This window comes from Aulonocara sp. 'chitande type north' Nkhata Bay, linkage group LG6, assembly GCF_057382095.1.
Source record: "Aulonocara sp. 'chitande type north' Nkhata Bay isolate Kocher_YH1m ecotype deep benthic linkage group LG6, A_spYH_male_GT1.1, whole genome shotgun sequence".
Taxonomy (NCBI): Eukaryota; Metazoa; Chordata; class Actinopteri; order Cichliformes; family Cichlidae; genus Aulonocara; species Aulonocara sp. 'chitande type north' Nkhata Bay.
In genome coordinates this window covers 44,004,083-44,031,839 of record NC_141349.1, presented here as the reverse complement: position 1 = coordinate 44,031,839, position 27,757 = coordinate 44,004,083, and the positions used below count along the sequence as shown (strand labels likewise).

Here is a 27,757-nt window from a genome sequence, read left to right as displayed (position 1 = left end):
GAGCCTCCATCATCTGCAGGGAGGGAAAAACACTCACACACACACTGCCTCCCACACACACACACGCACACTCTGCTGAGAGCTAGCAAGGGGCTTTAAACAGCTTCACACATAACCGAGACAAAGGGACTGTAACCTGCCACAATGGAAGAAAACATGGATGAATCGCAAAGCCAGAAAGGTAGGAAAGGACGAGCCATCGATTCCTTTTTATCTTCCGTCACTCGTTCCTTTATGCCATTGTTCTGTTCATCCTTCCCTCCCTGTATCATGGGATTCCTTTGTGTGTTGTGGGCAGAGAGAAGGAGGACGGCATACACGTCCTGGAGGGAAAAAAGGGGAAAAGAAGCTTAGACTTTAGGCTGTATATTTAATTTGCAACTTTTCTCAGCACGGTTCACATTCCCCGTTTTCCCCATCAGTCATCTCGGCAGAAATGGAAAGAGGCTGTGGATTGTAATGGAGCCTCCTCAGGAGGCTGTCTGCTCCGGATAAAAACACGGGATCGTACACGAGCCGTGTGCGTCCATGAACGGGAGCTTAAATACGCAGATTGTTTGGGCTGAGGGTGCATGGAAACGACAGACACCGGAGGCTTGGTGTTGTTTTGGAGGCTGGACGGACAGATGGACGGACAGATGGATGGATGCATGGATGGATGGATGGATGAATGGATGGAGGTGGGAGTGGCTGGGGGAGGAAAAGGGGAAGAAGAGGGTGATAGAAGGAGGGTGCGTGGGGCAAAACCTTGGAATAAAGACTAAAAATCAGAGGGAGGAGGGATAAGTGGGGCAGTGATTGATGCCTCCATTGGGATTTTCTTTGTTAGCCCTCATTGTTGATGCTTCACGCTTGTCTGAACGCCTTTTCCTCTCCACTCTCCCTCGCTCTCTGCACCCCCCCCCCCCCCCTTTTCCGTCTGTGTCGCTCCCTTTCCCTCCATTTTCTTCATATCTCTCCATCTCTGGCCCTTACCCCTCTTTCCTTCACCCGTTCAGCCTTGGTGTATTCCAGGCTGGATTTTTTCCATCTTTCTGTCTGTATCTTGTTTTCCCGTCTACCTGTTTCTGTCTCTCTCTCTAGAAGAGGATATTTTGGCTGATCTCCCACTCGCCACCATCTCACTCTCTCGGTTGACTCCCTCTCGCTCCTTCATTCCCGTTTTTCTTCCGCCGTCCATTTTTCAAATTCTATTTCTGATCTGAATCTTTCCACATGCGTCCATCCCTCTGACCGCCTCGGGGTGGTTTGCAGAGAGTGTTATTTTGCATTTTCCCCCCCAAATGATTCTTGTTGTTGTTGATGTTGGCAGTAAAAATGGGCGTGTCCATTTTCTTCATCACACCTTCAGAGCCAAATGAGACATCTACTGCTGCTTGATTCACAAATACAACCAATAAAGGAGGCGGTTTTGATTAAAAGAAAATAGAAATATTTATATACAAGGCCAAATGAATGTTTATTCTCGCTGTATCTATGGAAACACCATCCTGACATCGTCTTCTGTTGTGTGATAGGCGCATTTGTGTGTTTTTTCTGGAAGCAACCTGTTTTAGCCAATCAGAGATGCGGGTGGTGTTCAAGCAAACATGATTTTTCATTCCTGTCACTTCTCTTTTTTTTAAGCCTCACCCCCTCTCCTTCTGTCCATTCTCTAACTAGTTCCCATCCTACATCCGTGTCACACTCCCTCTTCGTCCCTGTCTTTAGTTCAGCCATTACAGGCCTCATCTCTTCCCCTGCACCACACAAAACACAGGTGTGAGATGAAACGAGGCAGCACAGGTGAGAGACACAGAGCGGCTGTATAAGTACGACGTAGAGTTGTTTTCAAAGGAATCGATTTACTTTTACATCAGTGGTGTTTCAATAAAGGTTCAAATGGATTTGATTGCAGATATGTGGCTGAAGGGTGCATTAAATATAATCTCCAATAATTCTACCGTAGTTCACTTTTAACAGGACCAAAAACTGTCATATATGTTAATGTGAAATGGAGTCATGTCACACGAGTGGAATAAAAAGTCTTTACAGTGAAGGTTCTGAAATTTGTGACTTTGCCAACGTTGGTGTTTGCAGGGATGGTGTTTAGTTAAAATTCCGGTTCTCCGTCATCCAGAGACGGATTTAATATTTCGTATCAGAACAAAAGTCTCACAGATCCGAAGGTGCGTTTGGATTTAGCATTTTGTTTGATTTCATTCCTGTTCTCATCATAGACTGTATCCAAACACTCGACTCTCATTCAGACATGAAAAGGTGGCCTTTGTAATAAACTTGTAATCTTTCCGACGACCAGCAGGGGGCGACTCCTCTGGCTGCAGAAACAGTCTTATTGTGTAGAAGTCTTACTTATTGAAGGAAAGCTCATCATGACCACAGACTCCTCAGGTTGTTCTTGTAAATCGTCTGTGCTTGTCCATCAGCTGTTAGCACGAACGTGCTGCTTTCAGGCTCAAAGGAAACTATTAAGCTTGACAATAATAACTCAGTGTAGTAAAAACCAATCTTTAAACAGCTGTTCCAACTCCTTTCTCTTTCTGGGGTTATATTAATGGGCATTTGTCTACGAAATCCCTTCATCATCTTATATAAGCACTTCCTGCTGTGGTAACCGACCCCAGATTCTCCACAGAGTTAATTAAAGTTTCATGTATTCTAACCTGAAAGTCTGAAAGCGTAGCAGCAACACTCTGAAAGGTTTTGATCATTTTCCCTTCCTGCTGAGGACCGATTTTAGAGACTTGCTGGTTTAATTGAAAATCTCTGGTTCATTAAACACGTCTCAGGCTGTTTGTTTGCTCACGTGCACCTCTGGGAGCAGCTGGATAGCTCAGGTCATTTAGAGCTCTACTGCATGCCTCAGTCCTTTATTTGGCTCGGTTAAAACGGTGACTGCTCATGTTACAATAGTAATAGTACAATAGTTTGGAGAAGTGGCCGACGATTGTGTGACATGAAGTCGTCTGGGTAGAAGACTTTTTCGAGCTGATAATGATGCACCTGGAAGGACCTGTGAGCAGTTAATGGTAGCTGCACGGCACAAACGCGTCCGGAGGTCCAGTTCAGGCAGACGGCTAGCAGCTACAGCCGCCTGTGTCACCACCCACCTGTCAGTCAACTAAGCCGTGCCTCTAATTGTGCATGCAGTCATGCAGGCAGTAAATATGTTTATTTCTTAATGCTGCAGCCTCTAGTGGATGTTAGAGGAACTGCAGGCTTTGGTGCGCCTGTGTTTGCTTAGTTTTTCTGTCCTGTAAGCCGACGTTTGATGGAACGCTGCCGACACCGTCCAGAGGTTCTCACAAAAACTCAAATGCAGTCACGCTCAGTGAGCATGGCAGATCAATGGCAGAAATACGTATTAATCATACTTTCACATTTATGGCACCTCGACTTAGTGTCATATTTTTGCATCATCCGTTTATTTGTGTAATACAACTCTGACAATGTTGTAAACAGGGGGATGTCACTGTGTCTTCACAATGACACTTGAACAGTCTCCGTCATCGATCAGCTGAGCTCGTTCTTTGACACACATCCAGTCCCAGCTGAGGTTAGGTGCAGATCCCTGTGTCCTCAGTAGGTGTGAGTGCAGGTTGTACACGTGATGCTTTCATGTCAACATTTTAAGTATCTCTCTAAGAAAACAGAAAATCAGAGTTATTAACTGAGACGGGAAGAGAAGGAGGAGCGATCATTTGTGGTTACTTGGTGCCAGACATCATATCCTCACATGACAAACACACCAAAACAAAACCCCGCTGCGGTCTGTGAGCTGCTGCCGTTTCATCTCTTCCTGTTTGATCCGTTCCTCCTTCACGTTCTCGGGTTTGAGCTTCAGTCGGTCTCCGCTGATATGAAAGGAGCACCGAGGGTCTTTCTCAGGAAACACCGGCTTCATTTTAAAAGGCAACGTGTCTCTACAAATTAGCATGAGCATTTTATTAGCATTAAGGAGCATAATTACAAATAATTTCTGTCTGGGGAAGCAGGGCGGACCGAGGCTTGTTCTCACGCTGCTGCGGTCCAGAGGACATCGTAAAAATCGTTTTGAGGTTTTGTAGATCTCAGTGAGAAAGCTGAGAGCGGACTTTGTGTATTTGCCTCATATCCATTTCATTATCACGGCCACTAATAGAAAGGTACTTCATGGAGAGTGCAGTGAGTCAATACAAACTGACTTACAGGCCCAGAGAGGGGAGGGTGAGATGCTGGAGCCATAAAGCAGCCGAGGAGGATGGCATACGGGATGTTTCTGCTTTATCTCTCTCTGTCTGTGGAGGTAATTTCATTACTGTCCATTGACACATGAAATGAAAAGCAGCTCTGCTCTGCTGCCTGTGAGCGTTTCAGCCTCACACACTGTGTGCAGCTGGCTGGACGACCTCAGAGGAAGGAGGTTAACCCCGGCCCTCGCCGTAACACCCGCGGCTCGGTGTGTCCGGTCACCTCTCGGATCCGGATACGAGCAGCTTCTGGGCCGAATGCCAGGAAAGTTTTTTGTAGCATCACAACCCCAAATTTCTACTTTTACATGAGGAACATGAAAATGAGCAGATTGTTATGACTGCGTTGGAGAGACGTGCTTTAGTGCTGGGTCCAGTCTTGGAGGCCCTGCTGTACATTTGGTGAATTGAAAGGCGCTCAAAGCGTCGTTAAATACATAAAAGTAAAACTCCAACCTTTCTGTGAGCAGCTCCACGTAGCAGACATTGTGTGAGTCGCTCAGTTTATGAGGTGTGTCTGCCATCTTGAAAATATGATGGGACTAAGTGCTGCTGGCCGTGTGGTGTGAAAAGAAAAACCTTAAAAACCTCAGCAGCCTTCTCGCTGGTCTGAGCCGCTTCATGCAGGAACTACTTTTTCTCTGCGTCGTCTTCCTGCGCAGTGATACGTGGAGCCGTCACAAAACTGTCCCTATTTTTTTGGCACCACAGGCAGAGATCCCTCACTGTTATCTTAGCTTGAACTGTCCCCTGAATGCTGTGAGCCTTCCTTGAGATTTGAAATTTTCCGAGCTCCTCATCCTCCCAGCGGGATGAAGCTCGTTACTTCTAAAGAGATCTGTTTGTCTAAATGCTGGTGGCAGCAGTTTCGTGTAAGTGGGATATGGACACAACGTTTCACATTTACACTGCAGTTTCGTCTTCGGCGCTTCGCCGTCCACACCAACGCCCTCCTGTGGTTTGGTGGTGTTTGGCGACGTGTAAATGTTTTTGTGTTTTCTGTGTTGTCGTGTCGAGCATCACGTTTCCAGCTGCAATTCAGAAAATCCTCCTGTATCACTGTAAAGTCAGCGAGCGCTGGCAGCGCTTCCACTTTTCACCGTTTCGTGGAGCGGCTCCAGCCTCGGTTTGTGCATGACATCACCACCACAGTCTGCGTGTGTGCAGCTCCTCGGGAGGAGGGAGTGGTTCACATTCTGCATCTACACATCGACACGAGCAGAAACGATGCCTCCACAGCATCGGCGTCTTGTTTATCTGTGGCATTATCGTGCAGTTAGTCCAAAAGCTTTGTGTTTTTCTGATTTTCTGTTTGTGGGTGGAACCGGGGGGGTGGAAGAGCTGGTGCAGATATCTCATTAGTGTGGGGTGCTCAGCTTCCGGTGCAGGTCTAAAAATGGTGTTTCAGAGGCTTGTCTCGTGGCAAGAGTGGCGCTCTGAATGTTGTTTCTGTGTGAGCATGAAAGTCTGCACAGAGCTGCAGAGATATCAAACCCCAGCATGTTCAGCCGGTCGGTGTTCGGATCCTAGATGTGTGCGCAGCTGATCGAGGGTCGTGTCTGCAGAGCAGCTGCAGATAATTCCAGTCCACAGCCTTCTTCCTGATTCATTTCCCAGTCTATCCAGTCCAATGTGTGCTTTTCTTGGATGAATGTCTCCCATCTCACTCAGCGACATTTCCACCACACTGATCTGTGATCGGTCACAAACCCTCCAAACAGCAGCCGTGAGCTGAGGATAGTCTGAATGTAAGAGACCAGCACGAACGTGTTCAGAGCAGCTTTCCCCGTGAAGCGTTACACGTTCACTGAACTCTCAGCGCTCCTCTTTAACTGAAGGCAAATATGATGATTGCACCGAATTCGCCTTCGTAATATTTCATAATTTCTGTCTGGCTGTCTGAGAGTCATCCATCACTGAAACTGATTGGTCTCACTGGGTCTCCCCCCTCATCTTCTCCCTGTTATTGCTGGCCTGATTTATTGGCCTCCATCAGCGTGTGGTTCTGTGGCATTCCTGCAAACACAGACGATATTTAACATCTGCAGGGAAACAAAAGGCAAAGTGGTGCATTTATGGAAGTGTTTTATGTAGAAGAACAAAATGTGAAAGCCCACCGACCGTGCATCTGTTTCAAGGTTTTAGGGGTTGCTGGCAAGATGCTAAACGAGGTGTTAAACTTGGCAAAATCTCACAGAGTTTCAGTCGAAGGAACCACGTTAACCTCCATCGTGGCCTGTGTGAGGATATCTGCAGCACCAAAGGCTGATGGATAAAACTTTAGATTCTTAAGGTACGAGCTGCTGGCCCCTGCTGTCCCTTTCCTCCAGTTTGTCACAGAGTAGATCACTGATCATCTGGTCGCCGCCCTCACAACACTAACTAAAGCTTAGTGCTGCCCCTACGCGCACGCAGACAAATAAACCAGGAAGGTGCCTTCATGCTGGCTTTTTGACTTGCTCCGCTGTGATGCGATTTCACAGACACGTGGATGAATCTAACGAGTCAGCGCTTCTGCTCCGATCCCCCGATTATCCCACAGGTAGGCGTAGCTGCCTATGTCCGGCTAACGAAGGCCAGATAATCTCCCGTTACTGCGTCGTTAATGATGAGACGGCTGGTAAAACGGCTCTCCCCAAACTCTGTGAGCACAGCTGCTTGTGAGCCACTGTCATCGGTGATAAAGTTAGAGCGCCTGCCTCTATCACACAGCTGTGAACGGTTGTCACGGTGATGGGGAGGCAGGGAGGGAGGGGTTTGTGGATCAACAGAGAATTTGATTGGCAGATTGGAAAATCTTTTCAGGAGGCGGTGTGTGCGTGTGTGTGTGTGTGCGTGTGCGTCACAAAGAAGATATCCATGTATATGAAAATTTTGTTGTTGTGAATCAAAGACAAAAAAACACCTTAAACGTTTAAAAGAGAAAAGCTTCGCATGTAGACGACGGCGGTGCGTGCACATGCATACGCCTATATTTATCTGGGTTACCCTCCACTGGGCTGCACGGCCGCTCAGTCTTAATGGTGTCGCTGGGCTGGGCTTGTCATTTCCATTAGAACCCAGTCCTGACTCCTGAGTGCATCTTCAGGCCACTCTGTGTTTGTGTGTCTGTGTGAGAGCTCAGTGACCCTCTCCTACAGCACACATACACACACAGCAGTGGTGTTTGTTGGTCTGTTAGACAATCAGGCAAAACAGCACAAAATACAGCCTAATGAGCACCAAGACCCAATGTGAAAGAGTGTGTGTGTGTGTGTGTGTGTGTGTGTACATGTTTAGACATCGTTATGAGAACAGAAAGTTGGCATGCTGCTATAATTGTGGAGACCAACAGTCACTTATGGGAACCAAAATCCTGGTTCCCAAAAATTTGGAGACTCAAATGTGGTTTTAGTGTCAGGGTTACAGTTAGGGTTAGGTTTATGTCAATTAGATGTGCACCTCCGTGTATACATCTCACCTCAGGATCCACCATCCTGAGGTCTTTAATTGTCATGTGTGAAGTTATTTCGGGAGCATGGCCACAACTCGTTCAGAAACATTTTAAAAAGGGAAGAAAACTTTAAATTTCTGACACACGAGAGCTGATGATAGATGACCTGGGGTGGGATGAAGTGGGTGTAGCTCAGGAGGTGGAGTCAGGTCATCTACTGATCTGGAGGTTGGTGGTTCGATCCCTGGCTCCTCCAGTCTGCATGCCAAGTATCCTTGAGCAAGATACTAACCCCAAGTTTTGCACGGAGTATGAATGTTAGCTAGGAAGCACTAAAAGACTTGGAAGAAAGTGCTTGTGTGATTGGGTGAATGTGGCACGTTGTGTAGAGCGCCACATAAGAATCCATTTACCATAACCCTGAAGCTAATGCATCTCAATAGAAAGCATGACGCACCTCCTCGGGTCACCTTTGCAACGCAGGTAATGCAGCTTTAATATTGTACGGTAGACCCCACAATAATCCAATATTATTATTGGCACCATAATGTTTGTCTCTTTTCTGCAAATACTGCTTATTAGAGATTAAACATGAATGTGTTGATGCACGCTCAATCATCCAGGTAAGGAAGTCCCAAAAAGTGGATTCTGTTCATCTGGATGTAATGCTGCATCCAGATGAACAGAATCCACTTTTTGGGATTAAACCAGAATATATCAGAAAGAAAATAATAAAATCACACATTTAAGAACATGGAAGCAGCAAATGCTTTTGGTTTTTGCTTTTATAAAATGAATGAAACTAATTTCATTGAACTAATAATCAGTGAAACAATGTAACAACGCAGTTAAAATGCATTCGTAGTTTGATTAATATTTAGTTATCTTCAAGAATATTACATAACACATACTTGGCCCCAATTTAGTCTTTTTAGGGTCTTACGTTCAAATGAGCCTCGGGTTAACTCTGAGTGCTGCTATATAAACAAAATTGAACTGAACAGAGCTGAAATTGGCCAGGGAAACACTGAACATGGAAATAACCTCATTTATTACAAACAGAACTACAAAAAAATTAATGAAGAATAATTAAAAATTAGTTCTGGTCATTTAATTTATGTACGTTCATGGTTTTCTGCAAATGTAAGTTCACATAGTATCAAGATGGTGATATCAACTTAATGTTAATAAGGCCATCCATCCATCTTTTTCTGTTTATCCGGGGCCGGATCGCGGGGGCAGCAGCCTAAGCAGAGAAGGCCAGGCCAGCCGACAGACATAATCCCTCCAGCGTGTTCTGGGTCTGCCCCGGGGCCTCCTCCTGGTGGGGAATACCCACAACACCTCACCCAGGAGGCGCCCAGGAGGCATCCTTGTCAGATGCCTGAACCACCTCAACTGGCTCCTATCGATGTGGAGGAGCGGTGGCTCTACTCTGAGCCCCTCCCAGATGGCTGAACTTCTCACCCTATCTCTTAGAAAGAGGCCAGCCACCCTTCGTAGAAACTTGATTCTGCCCCTTTTATCCACGATCTTGTTCTTTTTGTCACTACGAAGAGCTCGTGACATCAGGTGAGGCCTGACTGGTAAATCAACAATCAACTACGCTGTTGTTCTCAGCTCTCTCTTCACCACGATGGACTGGTACAGTCTCCACATCATTGCAGACACAGCAATAATCCGTCTGTCGATCTGTGAACAAGATCCCGAGATACTTAAACTCCTCCACTTGGGGCAGGAACTCATCTTTGAGTGGGAACTCCACCCTTTAACAGCTGAGGACCATGGCCTCAGGCTTCAAGGTGCTGATTCCCATTCCCACCACTTCACACTCGGCTGGGAACGTTCTCCAGTTTGAGCTGGGGCCGTCACCTGATGAAGCCAACAGAACCACATCATCTGTGATAAGCAGAGATGAGATTCTGAGACCACTCAAGTGGAAGCCATCATCCACCACACAGAACCCCTGGTGGAGTTCAACACTTACTGCTTACTGCTGGCATTGCAGCGCAAGCTCTTACAATAGCTATACAGCCCCCCCCCCCCCCCCCCCCCCCCGGACACTCAGAGGGACACTCAGAGGGACACGGTCGAATGCCTTGTCAAAGTCAAAACACAAGTAGACTGGTTGGGCAAACTCCCACACACCCTGAAATATCCTCAAGACAGTAGAGTTGGTCCAGTGTTCCACGACCAGGACCGAAACCTCATTGTTCCTCCTGCATCCGAGGTTCGGCTAACGGATGAACTTTCCTTTCCAGCACCCTGGCGTAGACTTTCCCAGGGAGGCTGAGTGTGACACCCCATCCAATCCAGAACTACCACCCCACATCTCCAAACAATGTTGCAGAAGCGCATCACACAAGACAGCCCTACAGTATCCATAGCCTTTAGGAACTCAGGGCAAACCTTATCCACTCAGGGGCCCTGCCACCAAGGAGATGTTTAACTGCCTCAGTGACCTCACCCCAAGAGGTAGGTGAGCCATCTCCCCCATCCCCAGATTCTGATTCCTGTACGGATGCCATGCCAGTGGGATTATCTTCAGCTGAAAACAGCAGCACCCCACCACCACTGCACACTGTGCGGGTAGAGCACCACTTTCCCCTCCTGAGTTGTCTGATGGTTTAACAGAAATGCTTTGAGGCAGACCAAAACTCTTATTCCATGTCCTCATGGTCACCTGACAAAACGTACACACACATTGTGTTCATTATGGTGGAAGTCCAATAACAGAACACAGCTCGGGTTCAGATGAGGCAGGTTGTTCCTTCCAACCGTGCCCCTCCAGGTCTCACTGTGGTCGCCAAAGTAAGCAATGAAGTCTCCGGGTAAGACGACAGTGTCACCAGATGAAGCATCCACAGGGACCCCACTCAGTGATCCCATGAAGGCTCGGTACTCTGAACTATCATTCAGCGTCCAGATGAAAGTCAGGACCTGTTCCCCGACCCAAAGGCAAAGGGAAGGAACGCTCTTGTCCACCAGGAAACACCCCAGTATACAGGCAGACAGTCGAGGAGATACAGCACCCAGATACCCACCCGCCGCCACTCACGGAGGGCAACTCCACACTGGGACAGAGTCCAGCCCCTCTCCAAGAGACTGGTTCCAGAGCCCAAGCAGTTCTTTGAGGTGGGCCCGACTGTATCTAGTTGGTATCTCTCAGCCTCATGCTCATATATAGAAATCTAACTTTAAACTGCCACAAAACCACTAAAGCAGCAACATAAGCAGAACCTACACTCAGTACATCCCTACAAGTTTGGCAAATCCAGTGCAAGTTCTTCAATAGGTTTACAGGGAAATATGTTGTACTGGAAAAGATTTATTCAGTCACACGGTCACAGTTTACGGTCCAAATATCAATTCAATAAAGAGTCAGATCTGATTGTTTTGTTTCTATCGTGAACATGTTAGAGGTACAGTGTGTGTTTGTCCCGCAGGATTATGAGGCTGATGATCAGCACTGATCTGCAGTGGAACAGCAAATGGATTCCTGCGATCATCTAAAAAAATAAGCTCCTCCTAAACAAAGAAAACACACACAGAGAGATGCAGCACACAGTCTGTCCCGGTTTTTACCAGGTCACTGGGTCTTTCCTGCGTTTAAAGCCCAAATATGGAAATATGACGGGATTATAACATGGCTCAAATTCAGGACACACACTCAGCCTCACACACACAGATATGTGCTGATAATGAAAACACTCAGACAGCAACATACTGCAGAAACAGCTTCACAGCACATTTATATTATCAAGCTGTGTGTGTGTGTGTGTGTGTGTGTGCGTGTGTGTGTGTGTGCGTGCGTGCGTGCGTGCGTGCGTGCGTGCACGCGCAGCTCCATCTGCCTCACAGCTCAAACATGCATGAATGTGTGTGTGAGACTCAGAGCCACGAGCCGACTCAGCTGCACGGGGACGTTTTGTTAAATGGAGTCAGCGCAGCAAAATGGTACCTTCCTGCTGGCAGAGCCGCCATGTTTGTTCCTTCGTTGGCGGCTCACGTTGTTGCAGAGAAACATGCAAAATCTGCAGTCAACGTCAACGTTTTCCTCAAAACGATGTGATGAAAAACATGCTGTGTGTGTGTGTGTGTGTGTGTGTGTGTGTGTGTGTGTGTGTGTGTGTGTGTGTGTGTGTGAGAGAGACAGTATGCATTAGTGAGACTGTAGCCCTCACAGTGCTGCGCTGTTGCCATGACAACGCTACAGGCAAAGTGGGTCAGCAGGCTCCTGCCACACCCCAGTTGGCATGGCAACAAGGGTGGTCAATTAAACCTGAGCAGCATGATGACTCACTCACACACACACACACACACCACTTTTCTTTGTCACCCCCTGTTGTGTGTGTGTGTGTGTGTGTGTGTGTGTGTGTGTGTGTGTGTGTGTGTGTGTGTGTGTGTGTGTGTGTGTGTGTGAGACTGATTTTGTCCAGTTTGCTTGAATTGAAATTCCTCGTAATCTGAGTGGAGGGTGAAGTAACTGGGTGGGGCTGATGGAGGACGCGCAGGCTGTGACATCACAGCCAGACAACTGTCAGTCAAAGAAAAACACACCGCTACCACAGACTGTAGATAAATGATGGAGCCACTTCCCGGGTTGTGAGGCTCTGTTCTGAAGCGTCACATGTGTAAATTTTGTGTGTCACCGTGATGGATGCTTGGTGCTCCACCTGAGGATGGAGTACAGATCATGCTGACTGGGTGATCCTCAGACTGCCGCACAGACCTGCTCACTGGTTCTCAGAAACAAACCCTGAAACGGCAGCTCAGACTTCTGGGACTGGAGCACAGCACAGTGTGTGTTCTGTGATGGTAACTGTAATTACCTCCAGGTTGAAAAATGGCGTTCTTGATTCCTACTGGCATTTATTGGATGCAGGTGCCGCCAACTATGCTGCGAGACCGTACAAAATGTCGACACATTCTGCACTGCACTGACCAACACTCGACAGCTCTGTCACAAATAAACATCTTGTTTCCACACCAACACATAAAGCACAAATTGCGCATCTCATTGATCGCATTAACTTGAAGGGGTTAATAAAAACACACCTTGCCGTACCCCCTCTTCACCCACACACTGGGAAAACTGCCACCCACTGAGAAAGGGAAATGCTGCCCTCTACTGACTGTGGCATGTAACTGAAAATATCGTCAATCCTAAACAACAGATTGAACATTGGTTCCACCCTGGAAACATTTTGTAGAACCTTTAAATGTGTGTCTACATTACAATCTGAAATCTGATCTCAAACAAACTGGTTTTAATCTGAAATTATATTTTATTTATGTATTTATTTGCATTATTATTTTATTTTGAAGTTCCTGAAGTGTCTTCTCTTCTCTGTGCACATAAAGCAGCCATCACTGGCTTTTAATCTGTCCCCCTGCTGTGATCATGTGATCGTGGGTCGCTCCTGAAAGACAGAACTGAACACTGGATCCTGATTACTGAGCCCGAACACCTCCTGCTAATGAGCTGCTTATGCTGCACCTCCTGTGCTGACGAGCTTTAAGCGATCTGCAGCATAAAACACGTCTACAGTGATTTCACCCATCAGCTGTAGTGTCACCACTGACAACAACCCAGTGAGTCATCGTGTACTCGAATACTCCTCTCCTGCTTCTACATGTGTGCAAGACAGATGAGCTAAACTACACCAGGGAGGAAATGTAGATGTTTGCGTTAAACGGTGGAAGAAGTCCAGCAGGGAAAGATGTTGTTCTGCTGCCTCCCGTCGTTGCGTTACTGCCATTATTTCTGCACTGAAAAGCTTCTCAGAGAGGAAAGATCACTGTTTATCTGGCAGCCACACAAATGAGTCATTTGAAAATAGCCGAATTGTTGGTGCATCATTCGCAGCTACTGCACAATTACATAATGTGGCAGGTGGAGAGCTCTACTTAATCATTCCAAGCACAGGAGAATGGCTCTGGACAACAGGCAGAGTGATCAGAAGTAACCTCTCACTGCAAAAGACTCAGCAGGAGTGTTAGCATGGACGAGGACGAGGAGGAGCGGGTTAAGGTGCTCCAGTCTTGTTTTCCTCAAATACAATATATAAGTTAGGCATTTGTGCTGCTAAGACCAAATGATTCACAAAGAGGTTACAACCTTCACTTTGCATGCTTTCATTGCAAAGTTCACTGAAGAATAACCTACGATTCCCCAAAGAAACCAACCAAAGGTCCAATAGGAGACCAAGAAAGTCATGTGTGTTTAAAATCCTCACACCAGGAGTGAGAATGTTTGTGGTGCCGTTAGTACTGAAATAAATGTACTTCAGGACGTTTTCACAGGAAAAAGTATAATTAGCTCAGATTTAATCCAGTTTTTTAATAAGGGAGCATTTCCTTTATGAATGGAGCTCTCTGTCTGCTCCTGTGTTGTAGGAAGGTTATTTTGAGCCAATATTTAAAATGTATTGCATTGAATTCAGCTGATTGTGGGGAAGAAGCCAAGTGAATGTCAGTTTATATGTGCAGCTGCTCTTGCATTGTGTCAGTTTAACTGACTGCGTGACACATTGTTTGTCTGTCGGTGAGGCTTATTGTCCATGAGGAGGTAAGAGCTGCTAATCAACCGGATCATTTAAAGCTACATCAAACTGGTCATTAAAACACTCACAGCTAATAAAACCCTTCAGGAGGCATTTAGGCATCACGTTTCATCTCCTGCTCTCGGAGGAGGAAGAGCCGCGGCCGTCGCTACATTGATCTCTGCTCGGTTTTCTCTTCTTCACGAGCTTTTAAAATTTTCATTTTTGCTCTTCGGTATTTAAAGGAGTCATTTTTTAGGAACGTCAAATGAAAGTTATTGCATCCGCATTATTTCCTGTAGGCCAACATTCACGGAGCAAACTGGGAGTTTTGGTTTCTGCACTCAAATGTAAAACTTTATGTTGTGACTTTGCACGTGCTGCTCCATGTAATGACCAACCCGGCGGTGCACATGCTCGTTTTACCGCCGTCTGTGTGCTCATAACTAGTGATGTGCGAATCATGAACGAATCGTTCAGTACTCGAGAATCACTTTACTGACTCGTGAATCATGATTCACAAGCCCAACTGACTCATTCCTGTTGCTGTTAGCAAACTAATTTCATTAGTAGAAATATATCTAGCTTATAATTAAAATTGTGTGTGTGGGGGGGAACAACAGCCAGTTTCTTAACAGAAACATTTCTGTTCTGAACTGGAAGAAAAAACCCTGAGTAGAAGCTCACATCAAGACAATCCGGTCTTTAAGTGATGACATGCTGAATCCTGCTTCAGGGCCCAAACTACCTTGCGTTTCATAGGGCTATTGTGCTTTAAACATGTTTTAATGCTTTGTAACTTGTTCTATTTCATCTCAACAAGCCCATAAAAACAGTCAGTGATCAATGTCGGCCTCTCTCGGTTTTTATTACTGCTAATCATTTTAAAGCTCAGTTTTTAAAGATTCCGATGCAACTACATCCTGCCATGCAATTGCATTTGTCTCTAACCATCAGGAACCCTCACGTTAACTTTATCAAGTGGAAAGAAGTTAGCGTTCATCCTCCAGCTTCACTGTGCTAATGTTATGCTAACATAGCTGTGTCGCTAGCGATCACGTAGCACATCATTATATACCAGCTAGCCCAACTTCAGTAACCCTACAAACGTCACTGCTGTTTAGTTTTCTGTCTTCATTTATGTTGGAAGTGATAGCAGAGCTGTACGTTTGAATTTTTTCATAAATCTCTCAGTCAGAACATGCTATATCATGCTTAGCTAACTAGCGAAACTAGTGATCTAACTTCCGCTAACTTCCTGCTAACTTCTAACTCCATTAAATTTAATAAATCCTGTTTTCATGGATGCCTGGATGTTAAACTTAATCGTTACACCTGGTAAAGCAGCAACGCTGATCATTTTATTACAGATGAAAGAATTTAGACAGTTTTTCAACTCTCAGTAATGCTGTAGTGATCATTTGACTTTGGGACCTGCAGCGGAGTTTAGAACCCGGACGCGGCTAATGACGTCAGACTTAAAGGCCCTTTCTCAATTCTCAAGTACGCGAGTCCGTACTCACCGAGAACGCACGCGAGTACGGACTCGCGATTTGTACAATTGGAACACCAGCGTACTTGATGATGTCACAGGTCCGGAGTTTTTACTGCCGTCCCCTCTTAATTTAACTGTGAGTAATATGTTATGAAGCTTAACTTTAATCACAGCCAAACCGGTTTACTCAGGAACAAATAAAACACTGAAATAAACCAAACATTAACATTTAGAAGTGATCTAAGCGACTTATATATCATGTTTAACCTATTAATAAAAATAGTGTACATGTACATACGTGTACATACCTTAATAAAAACAAGCAGATGAGATGTTAGAACGCTTTTATTTTTATTTTAGTGGACACTCAATACAATAGACAGCTGCTGGGGTTTGGGGTTTGTTTAACCTGAGTAGCGAAAAGACCGCGGGGGGGTTGGAAACGATGTGCCGGGAGTCCGCTGTTCTCGCCGGCTCTAATGATCCTCGACCTCGCTGTCTGCTATGGAGCTGGTGGGTCACAGACGTCTCCGAAAACGTCGGAGTGCGTTTGGAAATATATGACATCTTGATAAATCGAGCAGATATTTGAAGTTTACACAGCTACATTCTCGCTTGAAAATAACTTAAAAGTTTATTTTGTGACCCAGAAAGAGTAATATTTAAAAGTTTTTAGCCCCGCTCGTCCGCCATTGCTGCGTTTGAGTTTTGGACGAAATGCATTCTGGGATATTTAGCTGTACCAAGTCCACACAAGTCACCACCAATGCATGCTCAATAAAACGGGCGGAGCGAGAACACATCCGGGACTTTTTTGCGTTCTCGGCTTGATGCGTACTTCGAATTGGAGCAGTACTTGGTCTCCGACTGATGACGTATCACGAGTACACGACAACGCAAGTACGCACAAGTACGCACATTGAGAAAGGCCCAAAAACCGGATAGCTCCTCAATTCACAGTAGCATCGCTCTGCTAACATGCTAACAGCACATTTGAGTTACTCACCCCCCTTCCTGTGCTGAATCGTAGCATGAACGAATCACTCACTCACTCACTAGTCATGTCCAAATTCATGGGCTGCATCCTCCTGAGGACCCGTCCTTCGCTGTCTAGGTGGGCCGGGTCCTCAGAAGGTCGGGTAGGCCGGAAGTAAACGGCTATGGAATTGGACGGTCTAGCCTTCAGATTTGCGTCACCGCTGTCTCGGTGGAGTTTAATAAACTCAGCCGTCTGCTCCTTGCTATCTAAAATATAAAAGAACATTGGCGTAAATTCTTGATTGTCTCACACTTCTGTTTAATCAGCCACGAAGGACACACCCGACCCATCCTTCAAATCTGGGGAATTTGTTGGCCGCATTCGGAGGAGTCTACGAATTTGGACAGCCTTCGTCACATCACTGTGACGTAATCGGCCTACAAACGCGTCCTCATGAGGATGCAGACCATGAATTTGGACGTGACCACTCATTCACCACACATTTGAGGAAAATACTAATAAAATAAATGTTCCCTTTAAGAATCTTAATTTTTTTTTTTGCTCTTTTTTGCGCTATAAAAATAGTTGTTTTTCTTTTTCAATCACTCATCTTAGCAGTAGGATTTACATGAAAATAGAAACAAATTAAGTTTGAATGAAAATGTAAATTTTTTGCACTCTCTGGTCAACTGACTCAGTGACTCAAACAAAAACCCATTTTGGTGAGTGACTCATTCAAACTCAGTAAAAAAACTTGAATTTACCATCGTTCCTCATAACCCCGCCCCGTGTCTTCTCCTTTGCTTTCATCATCGTCATATAGAATTTGTCGAACTGCAGTCAGACTCACGGTTTCTGTCTCTGTCTCAGGCTGTAAGGAGTGCTGCGAGCGATGTGTGGGCAGCCTGCCCTGGGCGTCGCTCATCGCCACCATCCTCCTCTACATGGGCGTGGCCTTGTTCTGTGGGTGTGGCCACGAGGCTTTGAGCGGCACCGTCACCATCCTCCAGAACTACTTTGAAGTCATTAGAGCCCCGGGAGACACTCTGGATGTGTTCACCATGTAAGTGTTTCATCTTTTCTCTGTACGGAGTATTAATAATCACTCTTAATAATCACAAACCCCAAACAGAACGAGCTGAAGTCAACTGAAGTGCATAGCCTGTATATAAAAGATGAACGCAGCCATTGGTTTCAGTGTTTTCTCTTTTTTTCTAATTGATAATGGGTCCTAATTGGTGCATCCCATCGATAGTCAAAGGAGCTTGCTCTTTCGAGGATGCCAATGTTCACATTTTGGACAGAGAGGACAGATGGTTTGAAAGAGGAGTGAAAGAAGCATCTATGTCCACTGTGAGCGACCATCTTTGAACAGAGGCGGGGTTTACGACACCAACTCTCTGCCATCTATAATCCAGTTTTGAGATCCCTTCCCAGACGCCTTAACGCCCACTCACATCCTGGGCCATCTGACCTCAGGACATCACATGATAAGGTGGGGCCAGGTTTCACAATGAGCACACCTGAAACTCTGGCTGATTGGGACCCACACCCAGTATCACACCTTGGCTCAGGCGATTAGAGGATCATCAGGGGTCCTTTTGTCCCTCTGTGGGGGGAAACTCCCACTAGGTTTAAATCTGGGACTCTCCACCATTTGACCTTAGAACTGAAGAAGCTTCTCGGATGAGAGGTGAAACGTCTTCAAGCAACTTAAAGAAGTCCAGATGCTTTCCTTTGCAAGCTCCTTTGACTACGATGACCTGGAGGACTGAGAACCTTCACAGACATCCCATCGCTAGTAATATCCAAAATAAAATTCTAAAACTTCACTCACCAGAAACGGAGCGTAGGCTATTTACAGCACAAGAAACTGTATTATTGGGCACAGTTTGTCTCAAGTTCAGGCCACGCCCCTTCCTGCTATACAGCTATAAATCCCTTGTTGGCCCACACAGTTGTTTGTTCTAGTTTCTTACCCCGCCCCTCCAGGCCCGGGAACCCGCACCTCTTCCTTTATTACGTGGTCTCCAACCTGCAGCCTTTGAGCTAGCTCGTAGCCTCTGGGCTAGCCTGTTGCTTCATTATTATTAAAAGTGTTTCATTCACATCATCGTTGCCATCCACCTGTCAATCAAAGAGACCACGCCCCTAACCGTGCATGCAGTCATGCCGTCTGTAAACATGATTATTTCTGCTGTAACCTTTTAACAGTGTAGAGACCGACTCACTGCTGGAGCTTCTAGTGGACACTACTGGAACTGCAGTTTTTGGCTCTTCAATGTTTTTTTAAAAAAAAATGTAAACAGACACACGAGAAAATAAAGATAAAATTAGGAATGGCTACATTTACACCACATACATTTTTAATGTGAATAAATCCTCCATGATTCTCTGGTTTCTGGCAGTTCCTCGTGGTGATTTAGCTGAAGAAGTCTGAAGAGCACTCGAAGCATGAAAATAAATAAGCAGTCATTAATTAGCGACGCTGTGATGTGTGTCCTCTCCGCAGCATCGACATCCTGAAGTACATAATTTATGGCCTTGCAGCTGGATTCTTTGTGTTTGGAGTGCTGCTGCTGGTGGAGGGCTTTTTCACCACCGGAGCCATCCGCGATCTCTACGGAGAGTTCAAGATCACTGCCTGCGGACGCTGCCTTACTGCATTCGTGAGTCAAAACTTCTAAAACTCGTCAAGACATATTTGTGTTTAAGTTAGTGTTAATTTAAACAAAGAAGCTGCTGGAAGGATAGACGTGGTGACCCTTTCCTATTTTATACAAACTCCACTTTGCTAATGAGGGCCAATAATTAGCTTGATGTCACATGACCATAAATGACCGCAAAAGGTCAGCATCACTGATATTTACTTGGATGTGCAGAGTAGTATGATTCATATTGACCATTATTGACATTAAAGTTGTTTTACACACACACGCACGCACACACACACACATACATACACACAGACACACACACACACACGCATGCACGCACACACACACAGTGATTACGGCCCTTTTTAAACATCTACAGTTGCTTTTATCTGGATCAAACACTTATTTGCACAAACTTTATAACTTATAACTTAAGTGATGTCGTTGTGGCACTTTAACGTTTCCTGCAAATAAATGTTTGCAGTAAACAGCACAGTCATGTTCATCATGTTCATCACAAAAGTACTGTTGGTTTCTGAGGTTTGCATTCGTCTAGTCAGCTACATCTGGAAACTGTGACAGATATTAGAGTGGCGTGCATGCGTCAGTGCAGCCACTCAGCTCTGCGGCTGATGAAGACGAATGTGCATTTTGCACTTTTTTTAGTCCAACCTGAATAAAGACTTTTGTGAGCTCTGCTGAACGCGATGCACAGCAGTGCGAGACTAACGTGTGCCTGTGTTTGCAGCTGATGTTCCTGGCCTACCTGTTCTTCCTGGTGTGGCTCGGGGTGACAGCATTCACCAGCCTGCCGGTCTTCATGTACTTCAACGTTTGGTCCATGTGTCAGAACACCAGCTCGGTGGAGGGAACCAACCTCTGCCTGGACCTGCGTCAGTTTGGTACGCAGACTTTGGACCCTTTGCTCTTTGCACCCTGATGTTAAATGAACTTCCAATCATGAACAGCTACATTTCTAACTTACAAAAGAATTTCGTTTCTTTGTGGTTAGACCTCTGCAGGCTTTGCACAACGCATTTTCTGAGTTTGAGTTAAACAAGGAGGACTGGTTTTCCCAGTTTGATGCAGTTTATGTGAGATGCTGTAAACAGGAAGACTGACGAGTTCAGCTTGATGAGCTCAGCTGCCTTTAAACAAACGACTGTAATTTCTCCGTGCTGCTGCTCCGAGCTCAGACCGGCCCCTCCCATTGATCCGTGCACCTCTAATTTATGTGTGGAACATCTTTTCCTTCACTTTGTTGGATTTAGCAGACTGGAAATCTTCTTCATACGCTGCTGTTCAGATTTTTAACTCAGCCTGTTCTTTGTTCTGTGATTAAAAGTAAGATCCTGGATCACCCGATCGCTGCTTAGAGCAGGCAGGTTAATGGTGACTCACCAAAACACCAAACTGGCACATATCATGGAAAAACCTGTGTGTGTGCAGAAGAAGTGCCAAATACCAGCAGAAAGCTGCAAAGCCTTCCAGGCGCTGCAACGACATCCGAGAATCGGACGCTCGAGAGGAAAAACATTGATCTGAAATATCTGCAAATTCATTAATGACAGAAAACGTCCGAGCTCGGCCTGTCGGTCGGTGTTTCTGGTGTTTGATGAAGTCCTGAACATGTGTTTGAGGGGTTAGACAGCTGAGCCTGTGTGAAATGTGGGTGTGACTGAATAACAGCAGCGACGGCGGTCTGGCTCTCTTCAGACATCCTGAGAACAGATCACAGAAATGTCAGGAAGCAGTAACGGGACATGTTTGTCTCTGGGTGTCGCTGCCTGCATTCACTCAGGAGCCACGGCTCCACCTTAAATCAGTACAATGTCAGATGTCATTCGGCATGTAAGGTGCCAGAAGTTGGCCCGGTTAGGCCCAGAGGTGCCAGCTGTCTGGGTTCTTTATGCAGATTATTTTTCTGCCTGATTATCATCACCTGTCTTTCCAAACAGCATGTTAGCACGACTTAGCTCAAAACCTCCTTAAATGTTCACACAGACAGACTTCAGCTGGTGGATGCTGCACATTACTGTGTGCACGATGCAGCACTGCCCACCATGTTGTTCTCAGGATGCCTACATTAAAACAAAAGGCACCACCAGAGGCCTTGTGTGCGCTCGCTCACTGCGCTGCCATCTGCTGTTCAACATTTAGACTGCAGCAGGCCTCAGTCAGCAAACTAATGAAGATTTCTCAGGAGGAAAAACATTAAAGATGAACTCCTGGTTCATGAGGCGCTGCGCTCTGGACTGTGATTACTTCAAGGCCGTTCCCAGCGGCCGACAGTCCAGGAGCGGGGAAGCGTTGATCTTGGTCAGCTTTAATTAAAGAAACGCAGGGACCGTCCGAGCGCTGCAATAGGCAGAGATTCCCCGGTTCCTTCATCAACCACAGAGGACGAGGAGAGGCTAACAGAGCGTTTGTGCTTCTCAGGAGCGGTGACCATCTCCGAGGAGAGGAAGTTGTGCACGCAGTCCGAGAAGTTCGTCAAGATGTGCGAATCCAACGAGGTGAGAACGCAGCAAAAACACGTACACGTGATAACCCGTCAGCACAAATCCACCGCATCATGCGTATGTTGTGTTGCAGCTGGACTTGACCTTCCACCTGTTCGTGTGCGCACTAGCAGGAGCAGGAGCTGCTGTCATCGCCATGGTAAGAACCATCATTCTCATATCTGATTGGTTATAATTTGTTCTGCCATTATGGTTTTTAATGATTGGTGCAAACGAAGGAAACAGACATCGTCCCTGCAGACAGGGAGACAAAAGAGTCAGAGTGTAAAATCCAGTCCTGCACGTCTGCAGTGAGACAGGCGGTGAGTCACCGGCGTCTCCAGATCCGAGGCGTGGAGACGCTCACGTCCTTCCATCCTCGCTCCAAGCACACATTCACAAACCTGAGCCTTTCTGAATAATCTCCGATCTTTCCCGTGCGCAGATCTGTACAAGAACCAAAGCACCGGCACTCGTCCACACACACAAATCTGTTGTGCGGCAGGAAGCAGCGTGAGGGATGTTTCATTTGTCAACTTACTGAAGGGGATGAAACCGCGTGGTGCTGCATGTGAATGCTAAAATGCTAAAATGAAGAGTATATCACACACACGGCACAGCAACAGCAGTGAGTTGCTGCGCCGTGCTTTAACACTAGGGGCCGCCAGAGGGAGCGGCTCGTGTGCACAGTGTGGGATTAACGGCATTAGACTCGACCCGTGTTCAGGGCTGTACCTGTGTTTGCTCCAGGAAGGTGACTACATGTGCACTTCCTCTATTAAATTCAAGTAAACCTGTTAAAAACATACAGCTGCTGTTTTTAGCCCTGAGTGGCAGAAACAAGGTAAACACATCCTGTCCTCCTTCTGCCTTTAAAGGCGAGATGTGACCCCCTCATCTGGCCTCCCCCTCCTTTTCCTGCAGCACTGATGTGATGGTGTAGGAACAGTCCAAACCAGCTGATCCCAGATAAGCCGCTCAATCTGTCTGCAGCGTCAGCGTGCAGCGGACGAGTCGGTGATGTTTGATCAGTCTCCTGCGTTTCCCCTCAGGTGCACTTCCTGATGGCTCTAGCCGCTAACTGGGGCTACCTGAAGGACGCCAGTCGGATGCAGAAGTACGAGGACATCAAGTCGAAGGAGGAGCAGGAGCTGCACGACATCCACTCTACACGCTCCAAAGAACGCCTCAATGCCTACACATAAACACGCCGCCACGAGGAACGACACACACACACTTACCTGTCAGACACACACGCACACACGGGTGAAAAACATTCATTCAAACAAATTTACAGACACGAGTAGGCAGAAATTAGAGGATAAGAAACCCATGAGATCACCGACGCCCTCCTCATCCTCAGCTCTGATCATTGCTGGTCTGCTCCAAGTTTAACACGATAAATCGTCCAGATTCACCGAACATAAAGCGGTCAGACATTTTAGTCTGAAGGTTTCTGAATGTGATGGTGTGAGTTTTCAGGCCTTTCAGAGTAAAATGCTGCACAAACAAAAGATCTCACTGCATAACACAAACCAGCGTAACGAGGAAATGCCAAAAATCACCGCGGACGAACCCAAAGAAGGAGAATTATTTCAATCTGATCGCCTAAAGACTCCAAACAGCAACGATCTACAGCAGACGCATGAGGACGGCGTCCGTGAGCTCATCGTCAACACACACACACACACACACACACACACACACACACACACACACACACACACACATGGAGACATGTAGATGTGACTGAATGGTCGGTGTTGTTTGGTGGTGTCATGCTGTGTTGTGTCGTTCGCCACGCTATGATGATGGTGTCACAGAGAAATAAGGTCCCCGAGGAAATTTGTGCCTCCCGGGTACAAATGGGTAGCTTTGCCAACTCCCCCCACCCCCTCCTTTCTCCCTCCCTGACCTCTGACCTCTTCACGTTGAGCCCAGTTTCATTAGTTGTTTCGTAGTTTCTCGTGTGGTCGTTTGCGGCGGTGGGGGGTGGGGCGGGGTTTTGGAAACAAAAGCACTGGATTGGTTAACATCCAGCAGATGGTCGGAGACCCGCCTGAGGTTAGCGTTGAGCTCGAGCTTTGGTTATATTGTTTTCAACCATAACCACGGGCCGATCACGACGACCTGCAGGAGAGATTTTACCCGTTAATTGCGGAGCGCCGATGATCGCAGAAGAATCGATGTCACGAACACGACCAAATTCTCTCAATGCGTCTCTATTTCTGCGTATCGTATTCTTCTTTTTATTCTGAGGCTGACAGCACGCACGGTGGCAGCGGGGGTGCAGCTAGTGAAACGGGGCTCCCTCCTCCCCCCCTCTTCGTCCCCTGATTGTAAAAACTTGTGATTCGTCCTGAGAAACAGCACATCTTAGCAGCACAAAGTCTTTTAGTCATCATCTCATCCGTCTGTTACGTAACGTTTTCTCACTTTTCAGGGATTTTGCCACATTTTTATTCGGATTCTTTCTGTGTGATTTTAGCACCGGGGTATTTAAACGAGGGGGGGGGGCTGTAACATTACCAGGTGATGATTCAGTATTTCAGCGATTCTGCACACACACACACACACACACAAGCGTATACACCAGTCATCTCGAGCGATTCGTTGTTCTCATGCTTCCTGTTTTGCGTTCTTTGGCGACGCCCTGATGCGACCAAAACGTTATTTGTAAGTTGAGTCAGAAAAATCAGCGACACCAACCGCAGGCTGACGGCGGCAGAGGATCGGCAGGAATTCTGGGTAGTGTTTGTGTGTTGGCGGTGGTGGAGGTGGTGGTGTCTGAAGCAGATTGTAGGGCGGAGGAAGAGGAACGACATTCCAGCGAATAAGCTAATGGTTCAGGGCTGAGCTGCTGGACTGTGGTTGCCGGCTGCTCTCGTGTCCTGTAACGCTCTCCTCGGGTTGCTGGGTTATTCTGGACCAGCGGAGCTTCCCAGTTCTCCACAGTCGCAGTTCACCACGCGAGGTTTTATCAGCAGATAAAAATGCAGTCAACACATTTAATAAGCTCGACGTCCTTCTAACGCAGTGGGCTCAGGTCCAAACGCTGTTCGGTCTTTGTTCTGTGTTCACCAAGAGAAGAAGAAGCGTGCAGGCGAGGATGGTGATGACTCTCTATCTGCCAGTAGAGACGACTGAGAGCGAGATGAAGATGATGACATGATGGTTTGATTTGATGAGACTACCGGCGCGCGCGCACACACACACACACACACACACACACACACACACACACACACACACACTCCACCACCGCCATCACTCTGAGCCATAACTCTTTACTTTTCATGATGACATTTCACTATTTTATTATCAACTTTTAATCTTTGAAACTTTTTAAATGTGAAATCATTTAATTAGAAAAAAGAAATGTGTTTTTTTTCTCTTTTCCTTTCGCGTGTGGGCGGTGCTAAAGCGCTGCACCGACGTTAACTCTGTATAAAGATATACATATATGTGAAACAGTCGAGGTGAGCAGCCGGGAGGAGGATTTCCTATGGGTTACAGAGTCCGGAGGGGGCGGCGGTTCAGTCCCAATGTCCTGATCCTCTGCTCCCCGCGCACAGCTGCACTTACACCTCGACGCTCCCGAGCCGCAGTAAAAGGTTTAAACCGGCGCCTCGGCTCCAATAACCACGACGACCAAAGTCCAGATTCGCTGGCTTCACACGTTGGTCATCCTGATTTGTTGTGACTCTCTAAACAGTTATTTTGAGTGATTCAACGATGGGTCGCCATCTGCCTCAGCCAATCAGCACGTGGAAAACGTTGTTTGCCGCCAGCTTTGTGGCTCGACGTCCTGCTCGTGTGTTTTAAATACTTTAATGACCTTATAACCAGTGTTGCCAACTCCTCAGTAAGGAAAATCGCTATTGGCTGTCCCAAAAGTCGCTAGAAGTTGACAAATGACGTCATTGCCTAATTTGCATAATTGGTCATGCTAATCTAATTGTAAGCTATGTTGTTGGAGAGAGAAATAACATCGTGGAAGAGACATAAAGTGAGTAAAAAACGTCCTAAATGCAGTTAGTTTATTTAGAACTACAAATTAAATTTCTTTTAGCAATTATTGTTTTTTAATGTCACAATTCCAACCCTGCTCCTTTACCCGGGCTTGGACCGGCAAAAGTGACCCGAAATTGGCGCTCTGGTGGAGTTACTGTGTGTGTGTGTTTATAAGTAGTTTTAAACCTTGTGATCCACAAAACAGCATAAGAGTAAAAGACCTGACTGCGTTACAGTCAGTGCGGAGCAGCGGCTTCGCTCATGCACGATTCATTTGCCGTTTGGACGCACAGGTGTGAACGTCTCCTGCCCTGATAGCAGCGGGGGGAGGACTGTCCTCCACCCGTGAGCGCTTTGGCACGGGTGAGGTGCCCACGGCAGCACCGCTGCTTGTTGAGAGTAAGAGACAAAAAGTCGTCATAAATAAGTCTCCAATAACACCGGAAAAAGTCGCCAGATTTGTCGCTAGTCGCTTTTTAGAAAAAAAGTCGCTGAAAACTCGCTAAACATAGCGACAAATTCGCTAAGTTGGCAACACTGCTTATAACTTAATGCTAAAAAACTAATTTCACTTATTTAAAAAATGTGTGCAAGCTGATTGGTTTAAACTCAGATAAAAGCTTTGATGTTAGACAGCACAGATGCTGATTGGCTGAAGCATTCACGGGACGCCATCCAATCAGGACGTGTTGGGAGCGTCTGCGTTTACAGCAGACATAAAGAGCAGTTAGCGTCTCAAGCCGTGCTCGCTGCTTCGTGTAACTGCAGCTGACCAAAGTACAAAAAGCACCGCGGCGTCATCGAGGGGCGCCTCCGCCGGACTCGCGTCCTGTTCAGGTGTGTCCCGGCTGCACACGGTCAGTATTTTTAAGGGTCTAGTTTTACAGTAACAGTATTCTATCATTTCATTGCCTGACAATGGATGTCTTGTCAGTGTTTTTAACCTCAGATAAAAGAAAAAATAGTTTTTTGTGCACTTATTGACCATCGTGAGCTCTCTCTCTTATTCTTGGTGTGTAAGTGCATTGAGATCCCCACTGTGGGACCCGTGTATAGTCTTGCAGCATTGGTTATAACCTGAAGAAATAACAATGATGAAAACGAATGAATTCATAATAATGAAGATAATCTTATACTACATAAAAAAGACAGTGACTCTAGTTGTTGTTTGTGGCATGGTTATGCATTCAATGGTCATAATTTTAACGATTAAAACAAGACAAAAAAAAGTCATTTTTTTCCACTGGCGCTGTTCTGCTGTTTTTATTTTCCACTTTTCCGTGTGCAGTATTGCCGTTCCTGTTGCTAATGGTGTTGCTAAGCTAGCTTGCTTGCTCAGTTGTTTACCACCAGAGCAATATATTGTAGCAGTTTGACAAAATCGAGACGTTAAAAACAACAAGTCCATTCAATTTACGGCATACAAGTGCATGAATTTATGATTGCAAGTCTTCAGTGATATGATTATGGTGTTCTGTATTGTTTATCCTAATAAAGCGGATTTGCAGATGTGGTGTAATGTATTGCTCTGGCCACCCGTTTCCCTGCACCCACCTCTGCTCACGTGCTCCTCCTCGCCCTCCTCGCAAACGCACGGCTCGGACGCTTTCAGAGCCCGTGGTGGATTTCAGACGAATGATCGGAAACGCAGAATTCAAACTTCCAGCGCTGCTGGATGTGGAGGACCACAACGGCCATTGGTTAAAAAGGACGTGAATAAATTAACAAACACGTCTTTAATGCAAAAATAATATTTATACAAAATAGGGTTTCTTAGCTTAATTGTTTTTGGAATTAGTCCTCTGTTTACTTTATTTCCCCTTTTGGTTCTTTCTGTGTTTCGGCTTCATTATGCAAGCAAGACCCAGAGAGCTGATTCTGCTCACCTGGGTGTTACCTTCGGT

General features: G+C 46.2%; 1 protein-coding gene across 1 annotated transcript; it reads left to right on the top strand.

Annotated features, from left to right (window-relative positions):
* Positions 1-27,362, top strand: LOC147328643 (neuronal membrane glycoprotein M6-a-like). Its single transcript, XM_086297213.1, has 7 exons — positions 1-181; positions 17,552-17,744; positions 19,194-19,350; positions 20,087-20,240; positions 21,778-21,854; positions 21,934-21,999; positions 22,892-27,362. Exons 1-7 carry the CDS (start codon positions 145-147, stop codon positions 23,042-23,044), a joined length of 837 nt encoding a protein of 278 aa, XP_086153339.1. The 5' UTR covers positions 1-144; the 3' UTR covers positions 23,045-27,362.
* The last annotated feature ends 395 nt before the right edge of the window (positions 27,363-27,757 follow it).

Bases quoted from the DNA above. Each gene is read 5' to 3' on its own strand.
- LOC147328643 (XM_086297213.1), top strand. From the start codon at position 145: ATGGAAGAAAACATGGATGAATCGCAAAGCCAGAAAG. The intron at 17,745-19,193 runs GTAAGTGTTTCA...TCCTCTCCGCAG, and splicing joins ACTCTGGATGTGTTCACCAT to CATCGACATCCTGAAGTACA. The intron at 19,351-20,086 runs GTGAGTCAAAAC...CTGTGTTTGCAG, and splicing joins GACGCTGCCTTACTGCATTC to CTGATGTTCCTGGCCTACCT.